Source organism: Squalius cephalus (assembly GCF_949319135.1).
Source record: "Squalius cephalus genome assembly, chromosome: 5".
NCBI classification, from domain to species: Eukaryota; Metazoa; Chordata; class Actinopteri; order Cypriniformes; family Leuciscidae; genus Squalius; species Squalius cephalus.
The window spans coordinates 23,090,256-23,105,560 of NC_137126.1; the positions used below are offsets into that span (position 1 = coordinate 23,090,256).

General features: G+C 37.9%; 1 protein-coding gene across 5 annotated transcripts in view; it reads left to right on the forward strand.

Moving 5' to 3' along the window:
* slc4a4a (solute carrier family 4 member 4a) overlaps window positions 1–15,305 on the forward strand; it is a 60,081-nt gene that overhangs the window by 9,592 nt on the left and 35,184 nt on the right. For all 5 annotated transcript variants that reach the window (XM_079873253.1, XM_079873252.1, XM_079873250.1 and 2 more), the window contains one exon: window positions 1,056–1,229. In XM_079873253.1, coding sequence (XP_079729379.1) covers window positions 1,056–1,229 — 174 coding nt within the window. The remainder of the gene's footprint in view (window positions 1–1,055; window positions 1,230–15,305) is intronic.

Genomic DNA, 15,305 nt, shown 5'->3' on the forward strand with positions numbered 1-15,305 from the left:
GAGACATGGAAAGTGTCTGTATGATATGGATCTAAACATTGGACGTTCCGCTCTACCTGCTAGCTGTTCCAGCCAAAATATTTAGTTTGACAGTCTGCTGCAAACCCCTCCGGTGAAATCCACAATTTCCTGCATAAATTGCGTTGAGGAAGTCACGCCATTTATTTATGTCTTTACTCAGGTTGCATCATATGCCGTAACCAATGGGCCGCAAGGAAACAGTCGGCATTCAGCTCCTGACCTCAGTGACACACAACACATTATTTATCTTACAGATGTTGAAGTGTGTAGCTGTGGGATGGTCACGTGGCTTGTGCTATCTTGAAAGAAGGGAACCGTTTATCTCACGACAACAACAATGTTAGGACTGCCATTATTGTATTTACTTGACTTGGCTGAGTCAATTAATTCTGTAAGTGTTTATCTACGTCATCAAGGGCTTTTTTGATATACTGAGGGGAATTCACTCAGAACGAGCTGCAGCCACTGATAGCTTTGTTTTTGCACATTTTGCCTGGGATGCGTTAGCCCGTGATTCACTAAAGGAATAGCATCACACAGCATCATTCCATCATCCAGGCACCTGCTTATTTCTTTAAAATACCAAAAGTGCTCTCAACCTCACTGTGTCTGGATTTAAACCCAGTTAACAACTTCTTCGTTGTTCAATCATCATTTGATAACTGCTGCTGTTTTAATATCATAGTTGTTGAAAATAAGTATGTAAAATATCTGAAATACAAAGACTTGTTTATAGAGAATATATTTGAATGAAGTAGTTTTTGCCACATTTTTTTTTTCTTGTTTTGACCATAAATCACAAAACAAAAAAGGTTAATGCAGAAGTTTTTAAACAATTTTATTTTTTTCATTTCCAAGGCAATTTACACTAACGTTCACATGTTTGTGGGCCATATTTTTTTGTAAAAAATAATGATGTTTTTTTTTTTTTTTGCAGTGTGCTTCTGCTGAAGAGTCTTTTTGTGTTTCTTAGGTTTGGGTGATGTCATGTGATCTAAATAGCCTGATTATTCTTCTCAATTTTACTCTCTCAGGTCACCACACCATATACATCGGTGTGCATGTGCCTAAGAGCTACCGTCGACGGAGACGTCATCGCCGGCGCACCAGTCACAAGGACAGAAAGGAGAAAGTGACTGAGAACACTTCGGACAGGTCAGACGCAGAGAACAATGAGGAGGCCAGCAACAGCATCCTCAAACCACTCAGTAAGCGCTTGCCAAAGAGCCATCAGTTCACATTAATGCTGAGGGCTCCTTCACAGAGCCACACACACACACACACACACACACATATATAGACTCACAGCTAAAAGCCAAGGCTGCTGCTGACTCTACTTTGTCAGAACAGATATCCAGAGCTGCCTAGCCAGCGGATGAGTGTGTTTGGACAGACAGGGCTAGGGCCCCTGCGTGTAAGTAATAACCATCCAAATGGGTCACGATTGCCTGACGTGAGCCGCTGAAGGAGGGAAGTATGTGCGTCTCTGAGATCTCTAATGGTGAGGTATTATACGCCCAAGGGATGATCACTTAGGAGGCGTTTCTGTTGATTTGGATGCCAGGACTTTGAATGCTCTCTAATGATGTGATAGCTGAAAGGGAGAATGAGGAGGAAGAGAGGAGGTGAAAGGGATCACTTAAGCGAGGGAGAGGCTGAAAAAGTACACGATGATTCCAAGGTCATATAAGGAAAATGTTGCCTTAAAACCGTGCAGTGGCCATATAGACTTGTTCAACGTAAATAAAATAATAAAAGTGGGTTTAATTTTTTATTGTCATTTACTCACCATTATGACAATTTAAACCTTCATTCGGTTTTATTTATTTAGTTTTCAGTGGGACACACAAAATTGATCTTCAAAAGAGTCATCACACAGAATGTTTCCATACAAAGACACTGGCTTATAGTAAACAGGGTTGTCAATCTCCAAAAAGTGGTTCCTATGATTTGTGCTCTATATTTTATTTTACAACTTTACCTTCACCTCCACTGCAGGTTTCAAATTAAATATGGCACCTATAGTGTACAGGTCTGACATCATTATTTCTGGTTACTTGACACTTGATCACTAATGACGTTTGATGCTGTGTTTGCTTTGAAAGACAGTTTGATTTGATTTTGATCAGTTTGAAGACATAATAGCATAAGGGTTTGGAACGACATGAGGGTGAGTAAATAATGGCACAGTTTTGGCTGAATTATTCTTATACATAAATCTGCTGAGGTTTTAGTGCAGTTTACTGTGCTGACTCTGCACAAACTCGGTTATTGACCTTAATCTGAAACGTATTCAGCTCCTAATGGAAACTCAAGTGCAACCAAGCAGAATCAAGAACTTGACAGTTATGTCGACCCAGAGCTCACCTGACTTACCATTTCTGGGCTTTCAATTTATCCTCTGAATTCCCTTTATCAAAAAACATGTTTTACAATACACTTTACAATTTGGTCCCATTAGTTAACATTAGTTAATGCATTATGCAATATATATTAATCTTTGTTAATGTTAGTTAATAAAAAAAAAATTATATTAGCAGACACAACTTTTGGTTTTATTAATATATTAAATTAACATTAACTAAAATTTAAATTAAACTAAATGCTTCAGAAGTATTTTTCATTGTTGATTCATGTTATCTAATGTAGTTAACTAATGTTAACAAATTGAACCGTATTGCTATGTGTTACCTTTTTAGCTCCATAGGAACACATTAACCCAAAGATTTTTTAAATAATTTATTCTATTAATCATCTTCCTTATCCTTAAAAGGGCTGCGTGTCATTTTTTTCAGTGTTAAAGGGTTGATTGAGAGTAATTTCAACCTTTGCAATTGCAGAATCCCCCCCCCCCCCCCACCACCAGGTCATTTGGACAAAATAACTTCTGGCTCAACTAATGGTGTGAATTTGGGGCGGGACTTCCTGTTTAGGTCTTCTTGCATTTAAGTAGAAGTTAACTGAAAGTGAGAGTGAGCTCTCATACATTCTTACACAAAGAATCAAACCTCATTTTTATATGCGTATATGTTTTGTACATGCAAAATTGTCGACACATATATTGTTGTAAAGTGTGTCAGTGTCTGCTTTTCCCATGCAATGGATTTTCTGTTGGAAATTGATAAAATGCAGAAGATTAGGGCAGTCCCACATGTAACAATGTTCTGGCTCCTTGCCTTTTGACCCTGAGTAGCGCGTTTACTGACCTTTGTCTGTAGATGGATTACTTCCTGATTGTTATCCCTAATCCGGATGCATGTTTGTTAGTATCAATCTTCCTCTTTATAGGCTGCAACAAATAACATCATAAATCTTTTTTAAATGTGAACAGTATAATGTAAAATAAATAAATAAATTGCAAGCACAAAATGTTCTGAATGTGTTCATATCCCTGCTGCTTAAAGGAATAGTTTATCCAGGAATGATTTTTTTTCTGTGGAATACTAAATTAATTTTTTTTAAGAAAATCCCTTTCAGTATAATAAAAGTGAGTCAATCTTCAAAATTACAAACAGGCAGCATAAAATCTGACTATATGACTTTCTTGAGAGAATGCATGATGCATGCATGATTTCTGTATATATCGTTCTTTTGGAGTCATGTCTTTTCAATGAATTGTTGATTCACAAAACTGAACCAACAGATTTGGTTGCAGCAGTTAACCTGGAGGGGAAGATTATTTGTCAGTAAAAATTACATTTAAATGTGTTCATCTCTCAAAGCTTTCAAATCACCTGAGTACTTTGATTGCAGCTCACCAGTCATATGGACCACTTTTAAGGTAATTTGATGAAGCTAGAAAGCTCCAGGCCTTGTTTTTTTTTGTAATTGCATGAAAAAGATTGACCAGCATATTGATTGCAATCAAAAAGCCATACAAATTTGGAATGACATAAGGTTGAGTAAATAAAGCCAGAATATTGTATCTCTTTAAACTGGCCTTGTTTTTAGGATGAATTCTGCTTCAGTGCTCTGAACTCATAGTCTTTCGAGCTGCCGTCACCCTTAACTGTATTTACATTTTACATTTATTCATTTAGCTGACGCTTTTATCCAAAGCGACTTACAATTGCTATATATGTCAAAACTGTATTTTTTAGTGCTGAAGAAACCTCTCTGTCTTATTCCGTTCTCTTTTCCTCCAGTTAATTAAAAACATGCCTTAGTACCTCCAATTCAGAACTATTGTTCATTTTCATGCATCCAAATATAGGCGGGAAACTCTCCTCTGTGCTGTGTGAGATCACTGCTAATGATCTGATGTGGGCTTTACAGTTAGAGGCAACTGCCCATTGTTTTCTGAGATTTTTATATTCAAAGCTATTTAAAATAAGTCTGTCTTGCTCACTGTGATGCATTTCTGTAATGACAACTCTCTGAGAAATTGGCATGTAATGGAAATGGCAATGTTAATATATTTGGTCTTGGCGGAATAGATCTGCTACCCTGCAGCCGCTGTACTGAGCAATTACTGAGACTTTCTAGTGCAGTACATTCACAGTCATTGCTGTGAGCATGTAAGACATGCTGCTGCTGCACATGTATCATACATTAAATAACCCCCCCAACAAAGCCCAGAGCCCTCCCCAACACAAACATCTTTTTCCAGATATAGTTAAAGGCTGTACAGCCAATGCCACAGTTGAGCAGCTTTTTCCTAGTCGCTCTAGATTTTTGACTTTGGAGCACAGTTGTGAAACAGCTGAAAGAGACTATTGCTATATATTTGTGAAGCAACTTTTCACCCTGCACAGTTGCACAGGTTATTGGAAGAAATTAACAATACAAACATATATACACGTGCTGCTGAGTGAGAAAACAAGCTGCTGCATGCAGATATGCATTTGTACATATGAAAATAGACAGAACGAAATTGGACCCCGCCAGGACAAGTACATTTTTTTTAAGAGCCATGAGATCGCATGTTTTAATATCTATGTGTGCCTGGGCTACCTACCTTCCCGACTGGCTTAACTCTAGTGGCCTATGACTACGTGTGCCTGAGACGATAAATAAACTGACAGAGCGTGGTCTGAATCTACGTGCAGCTGAAATCAACCACACACATATGCATAGCTAATGAAAACATTGCCCTGGAAATAAATTTGAGTTATGCAGCTACACATGGTAACCCTGTTGAAAGCGCAAATGCTTGTTTCACTTTAACCTTTTCTCATATCCGTAGCTTAAATGGCGTACCCTGACAGCATTACAATAGACCTCTTGCTGTGGCATGAACACAACTGTGTAAGCGTTGCGGCTTATACGCTTGGTGAATCACTCCACAAGACTGTTAACATAACGCTTAAGCTGGGAACACACTTAACGACTGTAAGGCTGATTAATATAAATGTAATTTGATACTTATGACTGATCATGCCTAAACACGCCGAGTCAGACACAGTTGCGTTCAGTCGGTGTTCACAGTCGGTGTTAAAATCTGCTAAAGTCATTGAAAAGTCTGTAAGTGTGTTCAGTTCAGTCTTAGAATGTTTCAGCTTGTCGTTAAGTGTGTCCCCGGCATTAGATTAAACTGTAATGATTGCTCATTTAGGAATTAATAAGCAAACCACACAAAATTCACAAAGATAGTTTAATTTGAATATGGTTACTATGATTATGAGATTGATCGCATTAGTTTGCTTTTACATGAGATAAAGTTTAAATGTAATATTGCCAAAATCCCATTATAATCACAATGATGAGGGTGCATGTACATGCACTAAGAGATAAAATACTGCGTAGATTGCCTTTATTGATTGAATGAATTATAGCATTTTTTAAAAATCATTATATAGAGAGACCGAGAGAGCAAGAGATGAGAGATGCACGTGTGATTTTCTTGTGTCTGTTCAGCGTCTCTCTCTGTTAACAATGAATCTGTGAGTATAACTACTTCAAAACCAGCAATTTTACCCCCTCATTAATGAGAAATAAAACAAAGGGATTTAGCAGCGAAGCTATTTTATTAATAAAAGTTGTGGGACAGTGTGCTCCTGAATGCTTCTGTGTGTGTGCGTGCGTGCAGCGTGATCTCAGAGTGACGTGCGTGCTTCAGTGAAAACGGCATGAGTGACATGGTATGTGTGTGTTTTGCATTGTTTTGTTTTTTTGCATTGAGAGGATCCAAGCAAAATCTTTTTTCAAGAAAAGTCACAGAGAGGTTCTCACTACACCACTGATTTTTTTTTTTTACATCAAACTTTTAAGATTAAAAGATTGTTTTTAGTTTTGACTTGATTTATAACGGATGCTCTGTCCCTTCTCTCTCTGTCTCTTGATAATTTTAAACGTCATCAGTGGGAGCCAGTCAGACCCTCTGCTGAGTAGGATGTCCCACAGGAGATCTCTTAAACCCAGAGGCAGGAGGGTGCACTGTAATCCTCTCAACTACAGTTATTCTCTTCCTCCACTGCAGGTTATAATTAGTTAATCTTACCTTCCTAAGTCAGACCCACATATGTGATTGCCAGCAATAACAAAACTTTATTTTCTTGACTAGTTAGTTAATATCGGACATGAACAAAATAATGGTCTCCTTGCTATACGATAGTAATGAATAATCTGGTCCGCATGTGAATGTGGAAACACTGTTTAGTCGAATGTTGTTTTGGATGGATTATCACATTCTAGTTTATACATGTTTGTCAGCTTTGTGTATGATAATATTGGGCAGCAGTTGAACATGTATTATTGAAACATAGAGAGTGTCTGGACATGCTGCTTCCTCTGACTGTGCTTTGGGGGATGTTTGGGATTAAAGGTGCTTATAGCTGACCACATGTCTACCCACACACTATTCCCAATGACCAGGAAGTGACCAGATCACATGTGGGAATACAAATAGACCAACACTGTGTATTATCACTACTATGATGCACAGTGATCTCTGTCTATTATGTAGTCTAAAAATTGCATGTGATTTATCTTCCACTGAAAGTTTTGGTTCTCGGTTTTATTCATCTGCTATAATTAAGCCCAATGCCTATATTTACAATACACCATCGTCTTGGGTGTTTTATATTATTAAGCACTACATAATAAAAAAAGGACACTGTTTTCATTAAAATTGTATGTATTTTATTTATTATTCTGTCAAGCAAATTCAATAATTTCTATCTTTCTACCAGATGTAGTTCCTGTCATGTACACTGACATTTTTCTTTTGGAGAAATTAATACTTATATTTTGCAAAACCACATTAAATTGATCAACAGTGACAGTAAAGACTTTTAGAATGGTACAAAGATTTATATTTCAAATAAACGCTATTCTTTTGGACTTTCGATTCATCAAAGAATACTGAAATGTATCACGCTTTCCACAGTAAGCAGCAAATCAGTTTTCAACATTGATAATAATAAGAAATGTTCCTTACTAAACTCCAAATCAGCATGTTAGAATGATTTCTGAAGGATCATGTGACACTGAAGAGAATGATGCGGAAAATTCAACTTTGACCATCACAGGAATAAATTCTGTTTAAAAAATATAAAACAGTTATTTTAAATATTAATAATAATTCACAATATTAATGTTTTACTGTATACTTTGATCAAATAAATGCAGGCTTGGTGAACATAAAATACTTTTATTTTCAGACTAGGCTTGCTGCGATACTGTTACCGGTATTACACGGTGTTCAACCACACACCGATTACATACCGATTACACCCCCCACTGTTTAGATTTTTTTATAGTAATAAAAATTATTTAGTTCAGTTAGAGAACAATTAAAAACTAATCACGTCTGCTTGTCTGAAGGAGAGTCACAGCACAGATCAGCAGCAGGAGTCAGCTATAATTTATTTTATTTGTTTTGTTAATAAAGCCGTCTTATTTGTTTTGTTAATAAAAGTTCTGTTTAATATAAGCGTGTTTGTCATTGTACTGTTTAGTTGTTGTTTTTTCATTAAGAATAATAATGAACCCACCATTCAAGCAATTCCCGCCCCCGAATTGGTGCTAATTCGAAGTAGCCTAAAATGAAGTAAAATGCGAACGGCCACATGGCATTCATAAGCAATTTAAAAGCAAGGTGAAAAAAATGGAAAAACTCCATGTTCGGTGTTTCCATTTATGTTGAAGTACGTGTGTTCTCCAGCATTTTTGAGTTTGTATTTCCAGCAATCTATATTAAAACCTTATTCTAGTATTTTCCTGTCCATATGTGCTGCTTACCTCACCAACCGTAACAGAACACGAACCGCAAATAAGGATTATAATTTATAACATCATGAACTTACCTGCAGTCCATTTGCTCTGCGTGGAGCTGGATCAACGTTCCCAGATTACTCCTTGTGTATGTTTGGGGGCGGGGGGCTAGTTTGAACAAGCCAACTATGGAACGCCTGCCCGCCGATGGTCCTCGAGTGACATTCATAGAATTTGTGGGGTAGATGCTGGTAGCTGCTGCTCACCGTTTACTGTCTGCCTAGTTGAGGAGCCCCAGTCCAGACCCAGAGCGCAGCCAGTCTTTAGCCTCCTCCCTAATTGGACCAAAAGCCTAAACCCTCAGCGGACTTGGAGACCGAGCCAGCCACAAAGACGGCGCTGCAGCTGTAAACTGAGGCCATCTTCGCTCTGGAGTCCGAGCCCCACAGAGAGTCTGACCAGGTGTGTGAGCCGGTAACAAGGTACTGTGAGGAAGGTGTTTTAGTGGAGTATACTACAAGATCATGTGATGGAGCCCATCGCTGAGGGTGAGCTGTGTCAGGTCCCTATTTGTTTTTTTGAGGAACTGGAAGAGATAATTCCCAGAAGTCTCCTGTCGCTGCTGGTCCCACCCAGCCTCCCTCTCCCGCCTTCTCTACCCAAGATAGCCAGTTCTTTGACCCTGTCTCCACTGGCTCTCTTCAGTTCCTCTGCATCTCCTCAGTTTAGTCCACTTTGCTGCGCGGATCCTCCTTGGGTCTTCCGGTCGCCAGCTCCACCTTGCAAGTGGATCCTCTGTCTGCCCGTCGACCAGTCTGCTCCCTCTTGCCCCCCAGTATCACTTTGCAGCTGCACTTCGTCCCTCCACTACTTCAGCTCACTCGGGCTCCACCTTCCCTGCGGCTCCACCTGTCCCACTGGCTGCACCTCAGTCCTGCACCTCTATCTCGGCCGTTCATTACTGTGGCTCCGATTTGGCTTCCAGGATCTACGGTAGGGGTGGAACAGTACATGTATTTGTATTGAACCAAAACGGTATGGGCGTCACGGTTCGGTGCAGGAATATACATGGAGAATACACGGTATAAAAATAAATAAAACTTGAGTGCAAATTAATTAATGTAATGCGGAACTACTGTTAGATACGCAGGTTCTTTAGGGACACCTAATCTGTAGCCTTGCCTTAGCTCTGAAGCTCCGTGGCTATAATGAACAGGCTGCAATGTCAAGATTGCAATGCTGGAATATGTTTGTGTGTGTGTGTGTGTGTGTGTGAGAGAGAGAGAGGTCGCGGGCGCGGTCGAGATTGAACAGTGGAAACATAAAAACATACTCCGTCATTTTGTTCATACAGGACATCATTCAAACTGCAAAGTGTTTAGTTATATTTGTATAAAACACAACATTGTGCTTTTGTCAAACTGTAAACTCTTGTCAAACTGTAACCTACAACTGTCACCCAACCAAAATCACAAACACGCACACGCACCCGCACACACACACTGTTTAAAAGTAAAAAATATTTATCCAACCCCATTTTAAAACAGTCTGTGGGTGGCATCTTTTGGACATTTATCATATTGCATTGGTTTTCATTTCTTGTCCTCAAACAGAGCACTAATCTGTTTATTTTTAAGTTACACATTATATATTGATTAAAAAAGAAAATCATATGTGTTTTTAATGGTAGTATTATTTTATACAGAAATAAATTATTTATAATTCAGATGAGAATAAAGTTAGTGTTCATTAAAATTTTAAGGAAAACAAATATATTGATCTGAAACATAGCAAATTGATTTTAAATTCATTCAGGTACAATTACCAAACATATCTCAAGGTCTTTTTGTCTTTTTATTAATTTAATTAATAAACTAATTATATAAAACTATTGTCAATGCTCTACAAATAAAATGGTTCTATGCCTTTACTTTATTAATAAAACTTATTTAAAAAATACAAGGCTTAAGACATTTATTTTCCTTTGGTGGTACAGCCTGAGACATGCACAAAAAAAAATTGCCTTCTACATTTTTGTTTTGCTTTTCCCTCCATTGTACCGAACTCGTACCGAACCATGATGTCTGAACCGAGGTATGAACCGAACCGTGACTTGTGTACCATTCCACCCCTAATCTACGGTGTCGCCCAGTCTCATTGTTGGCTCCGCCTGGCTCGCCTATGCTCCGGCTGGGTCTCCACCTCTCCCTTCTTCGCCTCCGTTGGTCGATCGCCAGGTTTCATCCGGACTGTCCGCAAAGGGTCTGTCATGGCTCACAGTTCTTCTTGGTTTATTCTGTGTTGTTTGCATTTAAATTGACGAATTTGTATTTTTCTCCAGCTTTTAATCTCCAGCAATCTATATTAAACGCTTATAGTATTTTCCTTTTTGAGCTTGTGCCTGTTTGTGTTGTGAGTACCATACCGACCATAACAAACTATTGCTATAGGCTATTGTGAATTTCAACATACCTAAAATTTTGAATTTAGAAATCCAGGGCCATAACTATCTCTTTTAAAAAGTTAATTACTTTACTTTTCTTTCTATGAAAGGAAGAAACTGTGTGAACCGTAAAATGTATTTTGGAGTATGTGTGAATAAAAAGTAGGTCACTGCGGGTCTTTAAAAAGTCTTGAATTCAGTTATAAGTATCTTAAATATCTTAAATGGTTTAACAAATTCTTAATTTTAGGAGGTCTTAAATTCGAGTCAGGAAAACAGGAATCTTGACACGGTTTTAATGTGATTATTACATTTCAAAAGACAACTTAAGTTTTTTAAGTTTCCTTGAGTTGATGATTTCATTAAATAAATATTAGAGCTGCACGTTCAAAGTAAAATGTGGCACTGTTGTCTGAAGCAGTTACACAGTTACAAAATGAACTGTATCTGGCATTTAATTCAATGTTTAGAATATGCATAATTCCATAATTATTAAATAACTTAAAATTAAATCATTTTGCTTGTAAATTTTGTATCCTTTGTTTCCTCGTAATCCTTTAAGACATTAGTCTTTGCGCCCCTAAAGTTCTTTATGGGCTCCTAAATTTTTTAAATTGGGAGCAGACGTGCTCCTTGGGGAAAAAAAAGTAAGCGTCAATCCCTGCTCTGGTGATTTCTCCATTCATTATTAGTCTCTCAGGGCTACCATTATGGAATCCCTCTCAAAACATCAGTTTTAAGTCAGACCCAAATGTATTCCTGGTCCTTTGTTGACTCCACTCTAATTCTGACATCTGAGGAGGGTCAAGTATTGAAATTAATTTTCAGATAACAAAAGAGTGATTTCACAAAATTTGAATTGTATCTATAGAGAGCAACACAAACGTCATGGTAAAATTCTCATGAGGTATGTGACAGGCACGTAGGGTAATCAGAGAGTGTTAAGTGGCTCAATCTAATCACTTTCTGATGAGAGTGGGAGAACAGACATAAGGGTCCTGCATGTGAGGCTTCTTTTCTGATTAGCGGGTCATCGACGGTTCTGTCCCCTTGTTGTCGCTAACAGTTGCATGATCACATACTGAATAACAATAAATGTTCATCTGACATAATATGTGCGAGAAAATGTTACTAATAGGGTAGAAAAGTTAAATCTAAAGAGGAAGATGAAAACTCAGGCAGTTAGCTGTCCCAAACAGCTATTCAAAGAATCATTAGGATGTGGACGTTCTCCATGATGTGGGAAAGTTGTTGCGAAGACAGTGATAGTTGTGCTCTGGTGTGCTCAGGGTATCAGTTACTGTCAGGAAGTCAGTAGGAGATGGCAGGGGAGGCAGTCAAGTGAAAGAACAATAGCTGTTCTGAATAAAACTCTTTTGTGCCTCAAACAAAAGACAAGAGCCACTCATCACAGGCATGTGACGCCTCAAATGTGTTTAATCACTGTTGTGCTCATCACTGCTGGACTGATGTGAAACACACAGCAGTGATGACCAGCATTTGACTTCTTTCTTACAGGCTAAATGTTTCATCTGACATAGAAGACAGAAAACATCACACTTGACATGTCATTTTGTCATAAGAGTTAGTCTGAAAGCTACAAATTAAATATTTATTAGTTGTAAACCAAAGTGTTGAGAGTCATACGTTTTTATAGTAGTTATTAACTTGATAACGGGTAAGACCTAGGCACAAACCATAGTATTAGAGGCACAAATATTTTTGTTTTGAGAACTATTAGATAACCTATAATAAACTATATTGAACTATTTTGAGTTATTGCTAGTTTAAGTGTTGCCCCATTTGTGCTTCCCATGGAAGTTGACTTGAAACCCTCTTTGTGTCTTGATATGTGGCAAGTCGTGTGTTTCCGCCAAGCATCTGTTGCTAGGAGAAAATACAAAAGACATCCTCTTAATACACACTCTTATCATGCCTTTTTGTGCCAGTAAACCAGTGAAGTGTAAATCTATTCACACATAGCACAGCTGTCAGGTTTACAGAAATGTTAAAAAATGTATACTGTATGTAAATAAAAAACAACAACATGTTGCATTATTCATATGCAACGCACTCATTATTTCCCATAAAAACTATGGGAAAGTGTTACATACATATGATTGTTTGAAAATGGATTGCTAAAACAAAGATTTCTATTGCTCATACCAAGTGTGCCGCACAAGTCCTGAAAAGTGAAGCCAAAACGTTTAGATTGCCCCCGGGTGGCTGGATGCAGTATAGCTCATAAACCCCGCCCTCTCCTTGTAATCGAATGGGACATGAGACAAACTAAATAATCAAATTAAACTTCAAGATTGGAGTTTTAACTTTAATTTCTACCTCTGTTTATTTCACACCGACATAATGAGTTGTTCTGCAGTAAACTGTACTAACCGTTTCTGTGGGAGTGTGGGTGGGGCCTCCACTTCACGCTCACTACTGCGCAGACTCAGGCTCCGAGTTCACTACTGCGCAGACTCTCACTACTGCGCAGACTCGTTTGAGAGACGCAGCTGTGAACTGTAAACTGAGCTGCACGGTATTATAAGCTGCACATGTGTAAACAGCCGCTCTTCACTCTGAAACTGACTATGTAGTTCTCATTAAATCACAGCGTTTGATTTGATAATAGTGATCTGAAAAGATAGATCGTTATTTCAGTTTCATTTAAATGAATTGTGTAGCCCCATTTCTTCATTTTAATGTTACGTTTGATTGAATTCATTATTTGCTTTTTATCAATTCACGAACCCCCCTTTTGGGAAAACCTGTACTATCAAATCTGCTTCTGTTGGTTGTATTTTATGCCTTGAACGGTTAGTTCACCCAAATAATCTGTCATAATTTACTCACCCTTATGTTGTTCCAGACCTGTATGAATTTATTTCTTCTGTTGAACACAAAAGAAGATATTTTGAAGAATGTTGGCAATCAAACAGTTGATGGGCCCCTTTGACTTCCATAGTAGGAAAAAATACTATGGAAGTCAATGGCTACCGTCAACTGTCTGGTTACCAACATTCTTTAAAAATCTTCTTTTGTGTTCAGCAGAACAAAGAAACTCATACAGGTCTAGAACAACATAAGGGTAAGTAAATACAGAATCACAAATGTTCTCAATTAAACTATTTCTTTAATATTGGCCTCTTTCTGGAAAGCACCGTCACCATCAGCAAAAGAATAAGAGACCAAGACTTCTGATGAAAATATTGTGTATTCTGAATGATTCTCTTTGAAATGCCCACAAGCTGCCAAGCCTGCAGTTTAATCTATGTCTGCGAGTATACAGGACGTGCAATGCTCCAAAGGCCATTAATTCTACTACAGACAGACGTGGGAAGCTTGTAACTGCCTCAACACCACAATTCACAGACCCGTGAGCATTGAGAATTATTGTTTTTCTGGTCTGTGCATGGCGCAAGAATGTCATTGAATACTTGCTCTCAGATGAAGTGAGAGGAATGTGGATTGGGATACTGCTGTTTGCATGTGGGATGTTGCGCAGTTTTGCTAGTGAGATTGGGACTCTCCAGCATGAAGTGGCCGCTCAGCTAAGTCCCTTTTTGGACCCTGGGCATACTTCCCCCTCGCTTTTCCCATAAGCCCCTGGTGCATGGACAAAGTCCCCTTTGTGTGGATCGTAGCTCTTGGCGAGAGAGCCCACAGCTTTGAAACTTTGTTTGAACGATGCGATTTTCATTTCTATCTGTCCTTTGCGCTCTCTCCCATACTGAACTCACCCATGCCTCTTTCTCTCCCTCCCTCGCTTGTTCCCTCTGTCCCGGCCCTGCTTAACAACAGCATGAAGTGAGTGTCCGCTGAGGCTTAGTACTTGGTATCCATAGCAGAGTTGTCTGTATGCATCGCAGGGTCACTTTGTGTGTGGACTTTGAAGAACAGAGTTGGGACAACGAATTGGCCCAAATGAGTTAAACAGTACTGCCTAGTCATTTCCTGTGAACTGAACATATCTTAAAAATAATAAAATAATCAATAAATGTATACTTTAAACTTTGAGATTATTTCTATACATACAAAGGTTTTGGGTCTGTAAGATTTTTTTACATTTTTTTTAAAGAAGTCTCTAATGCTCACCAAAGCTTCATTTATTTGATCAAAAATACAGAAACATTATTACAACTTAAAATAACTGTTTATTTTTGAATATATTGCACATTTTAATTTATTCCTGTGATGGCAAAGCTGAATTTGCTGCATAATTTCCAGTCTTTAGTGTCTCACAATCCTTCAGAATATCATTATAATATACTGAATTGGTGCTGAAGAAACATTTCTTAATGTTTTCAATGTTTAAAACAGTTGTGCTGCTTATTTTTATGTATTTTATTGAATTTTAATATTGAAATTTTTTTATGGAGACTTTGATAAAAAAAAGGATTATTTGACAGAATTTATTTGAAATAGAAATCTTTTGTCACATAATACTGACACTTTTGATTAGCTTATTGCATCCTTGCTGAATAAAAGTATTCATTTCTTAAAAATACTGACCCCAAACATCTGAACGGTAGTGTATATTTGAAAAAGTGTGTATTAAATTCTTGAAATATCTTAAAATTCATCAAAGATAAGAGGATCTCATGGCAGACTATCAAGGCAAAATCTCTGTATATTAGTTGGCACATTTTTATAGTCTCAGTTACAGTGTTTTGATTTGTAAACTCAT